The 7,790-nt window shown below is 48.5% G+C and overlaps 1 protein-coding gene across 1 annotated transcript; it reads right to left on the bottom strand.

Annotated features, from left to right (window-relative positions):
- Nucleotides 1-1,847: 1,847 nt before the first annotated feature.
- LOC308081173 (RNA ligase 1-like) lies at nt 1,848-2,822 on the bottom strand (the record flags this gene model as incomplete). Its single annotated transcript, XM_080457566.1, has 2 exons — nt 1,848-2,380; nt 2,645-2,822. 2 exons carry the CDS (start codon nt 2,820-2,822, stop codon nt 1,848-1,850), a joined length of 711 nt encoding a protein of 236 aa, XP_080313692.1.
- Nucleotides 2,823-7,790: the final 4,968 nt, after the last annotated feature.

The raw sequence follows: 7,790 nt of genomic DNA, 5'->3' as shown, positions 1-7,790 counted from the left end.
CCACTAGCGTGCTGCCTTGTTACACCGAAACCTGTTTGAAGACACTCGATGTTCTGCACAATTTTGAATCCTTTCTTGTGAAGCAAGATTCAGATGATTCTGTGATATCCTCCACCTTTGATGTTTTCATAGAACTGATCAGAAACGCACACCATAACACACATCAGAGCCCTGAGTTTTTGTTTTGCGATGCGGATTTCTGCTACAAGCACCTTAAGTCTCACACCCTGGCGTGGCTGCACATGTATGTGGCCGACTACAAGGACGTTAGCTCCTTGGAGTTCAAGGAGCTTATGGCTGCTCTTGAAGGGCTCCCAGAACCAAAGGAGCAAACTGAGGTTCCCCTACGCTCCCCGTATGCACCGCAGAAGCAGTTGTACATCGTCATATGGGATGATGTTCTATGTGAGCTCAACAAACTCGAGCTGAGCAAAGTGTACCTGATGCTCACGCTGATCAACAGCCAGACCTGTCTGAGCCACAAGTTTCAGTTGCGCCATCCACTAGAGATAACGGCAAGGGACATCAGCCTGTGTGCCCGACAGTGCTTCCAGTCCCATTTTGCCTGGGTTGCAAGGGCAGTCCTTGAGAGGCTGGGGCTGTATGATACGGGCATCCGCAAAGCAAACTACCTTAAGCTTCGGCAGTTGAACATGTTCTGCGACAGTAACGAGGCATTGGTTCAGGTCTATGTGCCGGATGAGCTGAATTTGACAACCGTGGCTAGAGTAGACAAGAAGGAAGCGCTCAAGCAAGAAGAAAGCTACATTAAGCGCACGCAGCAAAAGCACATAAGAGTGGCAACGTTTGAGCAGCTGCCCTTTTGCCAGATTCCGCTTTCGTTTAATTTACACCATATGGGTAAGCGCGACATAATCAACATCCTATCTCTCTCCATCAGCCCAGTGCTCTTGCCGGATGTATACCACTACTTTGCAGTACTCAACTTCGATGACCCGCTCAATCCAGGTGGCTACCTACGGCTTGACCTTGCTCGCGGGCTTGATGCTCAGCAGCCGAGAGTGGAGCATCTCGTTCTTCTTGCTAAGAACAACGGTCTGAGCACTGCAGCCGTGTGCCAGGGTCTGGAACTGATCCTGCGTAATGTGTTTCGGATGTCGAGCGTAGCTAACACAATGATAGAGCTTATTGCAAAGTTACCTGTTGAACCAAGTGTCTCGTACTGCCTCTCCAAAGATCAAGAGGATCTTAGCAGGATGACAGTGGCTGTGAGTAAGCTTCAGAGGTGCCCTTTAGCACTAGATAAAGTAATCGATCATTGCAATCACCAGAACACCATGCTTGTAGAAGGCGCATTCGTCACCGTAGGTAGAAGCGGAGCTGTCACATATAACGCTATGAACATTGTCAAAGCCTGCAACTCTAACTATGTACACTTTCCCTGGGGGTGGCTTCAAACTTTGCTATGGGGGGACGCTGATGACCCTGTTGGACATGATCTTGACGAGGAGGACTATGGCCGCTACGTAATGTATGCGAAGCAGCTTACCGAGGGAAGTAGAAACACAGGAACTGTAAGGAGTGGTGAAGAGGATATGGCAAGGATATGAATTATTTTGCTTTTTATTGTGGATGTAAAAAAAATATATATGTATGTTATCACAAAATATTATGCATCAACCTTCAGTTCCCCTGTTCTTTTTCATTTAAAACAATATATCTCATTCACTTTATACTCTGCTCAGCACACCCCTAAGGATGCCAATAAAAGCAACTGCCTCCTTTTTAATCGAAAACATGTAACGTAACTCAGATCAAATAAAGAATACAAAAATATCAAAGATTGTGTCAAAACTTTATGATCTTTATTTATTGTTTCATTGCAATCATTTCATGATATCCTGCAGCCGCAAGAAGCGGCTTCCATTCAACTTGGACAAGGCAGTAAACATTTCCATGCTGCTACCCTTCATCTTCTTCATCTTCTTTCCATCTGTACAGCTGCTGCACTGATGCTGCTGGTGCTCTGGTAATCCTTCACGGTCAACATTAATGAACACAGGCCTGGTGCAAAGGTACTTGTCCTGAACATTTCTCCAGTCCATCTGCAAGTGCACTTTAGTGAGCTTGAACATAGCTCCATCAGCACAGTGCCACACAATGCCTTCAATCTGCCCTTCTGGCCTATCCTTGAACCAGAAAAGCAACTGCTCGCGGTTCAGAGAAGGAGGTTTTTTCACAAGCAGAGTTCCATGAGCCACCAGCATTCGGATGTTCAGTTTATAAGGGTTGCCGTTGATCTTTGGGCCAATTAGCTCAAGGGTCTGTCCCATTAGTTCTGCCAGTGGAACCAGAGCCAATTCCAACAGGACTTCCTCTTCAGAGCTCTGCCTGAGAACCAGGGCTGCACCATGGTTGACTACAGAAGAATGCAATGGGTACAACTTGTCACATTCATGTACAGGAACCCAACCTAGGACATTTCCAAATTTGTTAACTTCAGATTTATTTTCCCCAACGTGAGCAGGGATCCAATATTCTGGGATGTTCTTAAAGTCCTTCTTAATGTTGTATGTGAAGCCTTCGCGAATACCACGGCGGTGTGCACTGCGATTTTCTTTGAACCGTTCCCATTCAGGTTCTTTGAGCTTTAGTTCTCGCTTTGCCCAGAGGTATGGTTTACCCTCGAACTCTGTAACATAACAGCAGGTGCCATCCACCTTTTCTGTGACAAGTGCACTGTGAATGTCAGATTTCAGCACTAGGTCATTCAGTTTTTCTGTTGTGACAACCTTATATTGCTGGTCCTTGTGCTTGCTAGATGGTCCGTCTTCTATGGTTCTCTCAAATAAACACTCCATTTTCTGTTGTACAGAACCTAAACGAGGCATTTTATCTGTCTTGTTTAATTTTAGTTTTATTTTTTGAGTCCTACAAAATGTTACATGTGATGTCTGTCCTTCAGAGTCTGTCCTTCAGATGCTGTGTTACAAGTTTTATACTATCCCATACCACGCCCCTAATGACATCTCTGAAACACATGTGCCGAACCGCCTCCTTCTTTTGGAATCATCATACACTGCTTTCTCCAGCCTGGAAACCGGAATGCGAAGAGCTTTCAGCTCCTTGAAGAATTTTTTGCATCCTATGCAGTGATACATGGGTTTCTGTTTGTTCAACCATCCTTTTTTAGCAAATGTTACAAGCCACTGGTGAACTACCTGCCGGTCACTGTTGTAATATGGCATGATGACAAGGACCTTGTCAGGCAGTGGAGCAGTGTACATGGGAAAGGCTTCTGGCTCATAAACCTGCTTTGCCATGACTGCCTGGTACAGGCTTCCTGTCAGGTCAAGTATCTCACCTTCATCAAACTCACCCCCCTGCACTGATATCCATGTCCCTTGAGCACAAATACCGGCGTTGTCAAGCAGCACCCGAGGCACGCTCACTGAAATGCATCCCTTGTCAGTTTGCCTATCTTCAGTGAGCTTAAGGGTGCCCTCACGAAGGGTTTTGGACAGCAATGCGCCAAAGGCAGCAATCTCCGACCGGTACACAGTGTCCGGGTTTAGGCCCATGTCCTGGATGATCACTACACCAGCCAGCTTCAGCTTATCGACTGGGAACCGCAAGTGAGCGGTCCTGCGTGCTGTAATGCTCTGAAGCTCCTGGCGCCCGCAGCTAGGGATCATGTGTAGTGGACAGTTATTCATCAAGGTCAGGAACACTTTACTTGCCCTTTGTACTCGTTCGGAAATTGCATTGAACCTTTGGGCTAAGTGCTTGCGGCAGGACTCCATGGTCTCTTTGTCATGTGTTTGGCTGTACATGTAGCGGGACAGGCAGTAATCCACCACACAGTACGCGGTCATATTGGATTGACTGCTTATAAGGGAGATTTTGGCATCTCGGCTCACCAGCACCCTTGAGCTAAGCATGTTGTTGCTGCCGGGAGGAAAAGTAACCTTTTCCAGCTTGCCATCCGCTGCTTGTTGGGCTACTGTGCTCGCTTGGAACAGATCCCCATCTTGTTCATCTGAGTTATAGCAACTAGCTGAGGTCCTGTGTCTCTTGCTGCTTGGGCCCTCGTTATCGGTCTCTGCAGAATGAGATGAACACCTGGGCCTCTTGCTGCCCCTAGGCTCCTCTGCCTCTGCTCCACCTTTTAAGCTGCCAGTCTTGATTTTGAGATCCAGAGGGTACCTGTAGAAAACTGCCTCGCAAGGCTTTACCTTTTCATCGCCGGGCCTCATGGATGGCCTTAATGAAACACTTGTGATTTTCTGCAGATTCTGTGTGTGCTTCACTGTTTCCAAGTATGTGGTCCTGATGCTTGTGCTCTTGACCCTTAGCCTGTTGAGCACTTCCGGTTTCAGGTTGATGTTTTTCTCACATTTCAGCAGCCTGTGCCATGGAAAGAACCCAGAAGCTAACTTAGATGCCTCTAGCTCTGCCGCATGGCACGCAATCAGGTCCCTTCGTATGGCTTCTGCTGAAGAAAAGAGGTGGTTTAGGCAGTATAGCTTGTCCTTGTACAGCGTCATAACCTCAAAACACTCAGCATAGGTACCATTGCTGAGCGTTACAGACACGGCCGTGAACCCGTCATCTAGCTCCACTGCCTTTACCAGCTCGACCCTATGGCGGTCCAGTGCAGTTTCGCATTCCACCAATCCCAGCCATAGGCCCGTGGCACGGTCAATCTGCACCTTACGGCGATTGAACAACACACAGTCTCCCATGCTCAACTGGTGCCAGGGCAGGGTGGAGAAGCATCGGCTGATGTCGGGCTCCAGCTTCAGGCAGTCACCTCGCATCACGCAGGCGATGAATACGTTGGCCATCGCTTCGTCACATGCAGTGCGGACACTCTTGCAAACTGAGACGCCTCGCTTTTTCACTGCCACCTTCGCGAGCTCGCCCGTCTCGTGGTTTAGCGTGTGGCTCAAGCTGATGTACATCCCCTTGGCCTGATAGCATATGACCGAGCTGCTGTTTTCGTACTTGAGATTGATCCTATGGTTCTTCACGAAGGGGCCAGTTATATCGAGTTCAGGTCCGTCAGACATCTTGACCAGGTATGTTGGGTACCCAAGCGTTTCTCCACACTTTGGGTCCCTGAAGGCTCGGTGTGTAGAGTTTCCAGGCCCTATGTAATAAAGTCTACCAAGCACATCCTCAATGATCCTCTTGTGCACAAATTCACAGAATTTAGGTACCATTGTCTCCGTTCTGGCAAACTTTTGAGTGATTGCATCACGTGCCTGTGCTGCAAATGCTGCCAGCCCCTCTCCCTCTGCACCCGGCTGAACATTGTCTACTCTGTCTTGTAACTCATGCTCAGGCTGGTCTTTGGGTCCGTAGCCCACCACCATCATGATGCTGTCCGTGTGACTATACACCATGGTACACTTTGAATCAAAACATTCTGACGTGCACTCCTTGACCACCTTCATCTGCTGCCTGCCTGCAGCTGAGATGAGAGGTCCGCATATACCAGCAATGCCATAGAAGGAGTTCATCAAGATCTTACACTCAAGCACCAGAAGCTCAAAGTAAGCTCGCTTCTCTTCGCTTAGCCCCGACGCACTAAGCAACTGCTTGTACTCGGCACGGCGCTTGTAGTATCGCTCCATGGACGAGTTCATGATACCATCATCGCGAACAAAGCTTCCTTCCACGTCGTCATACTTCATGATCAGAGATGCACACTTGAATCCCTCGGCCTCCCAGTGGTAGCACAACCACCCGGTGAGGTCGTGGTCAAACTCTTTCGGTGGCCAAGGTACTGTGGACTCAAAAGATACGTTGAGCACACTCATGATCGACGGGTACATGCTAGCAAAGTCGAAAGACAGCTCCAGTCCCATGCCGGGTCCTGAGTAGTGAAGCCCTGTCATGGGATCGCACACAGAGCCGCCCTGGCATGATTCCTTGCTGAACTCAATGGTCCAGGGCTTTCGTTTCTTCAGTTTACGCCCAAGTGGACCAGCGACACACCTGAGGTTATCCAACTTGTACTTCAGCTGAGGGATCTGCACGGCGTGTATGCTTTGCACAAAGCCTTCAAACGTGTTGTAGCGGCCATGTACGATCACGTCGATGTTGAGCGTGGCGCGGCAGCGATGGAACAGGGAGGAGACTGGGTCCAGCACCTTGGCCAGCCTCGCGCACAACTGCGAGTCTTGCAGGTTGTAGACAAGCACCTTGAAGAGATCCTTTCCACCTTTGCGGATCATTTCGTCCTTGCAAGAGTCACTCACCTCCGATACTTTGTACAGCTTTCTAGGGTCCTTGAGCGTTAAGCCCCTTTTCAGTCTCTTGTCGCCAACGACGTAGCGGACAACGTCGTTAAGTTTCATGCTGGGACAGCAATACTTAGTGGACTGTGTCCCTGCCATTCTGAACAGGTCGATCACATTGGCACCACAGCTGTTGCTCTTGAAATGGCCAAGCTTCTTTTTTCCATTCCTGAACTCTTGAGCTGCATGGGACACACAGGGTTTATGCGCTGTGACCATTGATTCGTACATCTCAATCATACGCACCATCTCGAACTGAAACACAGGCTTCATCCTGCTCCCAAAGTTGTCAGAAACGAACAATCCGTACCAGAGCGTATGCAGCTTACCACGACTTTCGGCACTTAGGTGGTAATGGTGACTGCAACAGCTGCTCAAGTAAAACTGAACTCGCTGCTCAAGCACCCTAAGGTGAAAGTCGGCGTTGTACATGTATAGCAGCTCGATGTTCTGTTCTTTCAGTGCCAAGAGCACCTGACAAATCAGATAATACTCGTTTTTGCACTCCACGATCCTGATCCGTTTTGGATCTTTGATGGCCGCAGTAAGTGCAACCTCAGCGCTCACCTCAAGCTCGGGGCCGTTCTTCACCTTGCTTTTGTTGTAGAACACCATCAGGCTCTTCCTGTGTTCACCCGGCTTCTTGACTCGGTCCCCACGCAGGGACACGATGGAAAGGCAGGTAATCTCGTGCTGTTTTCCGGACACATCTTCGGGAAGACTTGGGATATCCACGTGTGATGAGCCTTGTGGGTTTAATTTTCCTTCCAACTCTCGCTTCAACTGGAGAGCACTGGCATTGAGCTTTTTCACCTTATTCTCTGTGCAGTAGGGGGATTTTGACGCAAATATAATGCACCGGGTTGTTGGATCTCTATATCTGTCCTTGTAAACCGTATCAATGTGGAGGCAAGCGACATTGTAGAATATGTCACGATGTTTTGTCTCAAACACTAGAGCCTCAGCCTCAGAGAGCTCGTGATCATAGATTAGGTTCTGTGGAGATATCTTGGTGCTCTTCTTCTGCCAGTCAACATTTGCAACTGGCAGGAAGTAGAGTCGGCCAAACATTATGCCTATGCACAGTGCTGGGACATTACCATCACTTGACATATAATATCCTTTTTCTACATTGAAATCACCAAAGTTCAGCGCTCCCTTAACTTTTTTAAAATATTTTTCTGCAGAGTTCACAGAAGCCAGAGGGAATACCTGAGCGTTCACCTGCTTCTTGATATCGTCCTGACGGACCAATACCTGTACAGGATCAGCAACCATATGCTGCTGCCAGTTGGTCCTGACTCCCTCCCAATTCTCATTTGAGGAATCCTCAATCTCAAGATCATAGCCCACCACTGGGTGGATGTTAGTCACATGCATTGAGACAGAGCTGTGTAGGGACTCTTTGCTGATTGAGTGCACAACCAGGGCCCTGCAGAGCAGGCTGTTTAGCTCGTGATCATACATGACAGACTTTATGAGGAGACCCACTAGGCTGGGTTCTTGAACTGTGTCAACACTGCG

Source organism: Gymnoscopelus braueri, assembly GCF_963280865.1.
Source record: "Gymnoscopelus braueri genome assembly, contig: SCAFFOLD_52, whole genome shotgun sequence".
Classification (NCBI taxonomy): Eukaryota; Metazoa; Chordata; class Actinopteri; order Myctophiformes; family Myctophidae; genus Gymnoscopelus; species Gymnoscopelus braueri.
Note: the sequence above shows the minus strand (reverse complement) of the source record. Positions and strands in the feature narration are given on the sequence as shown.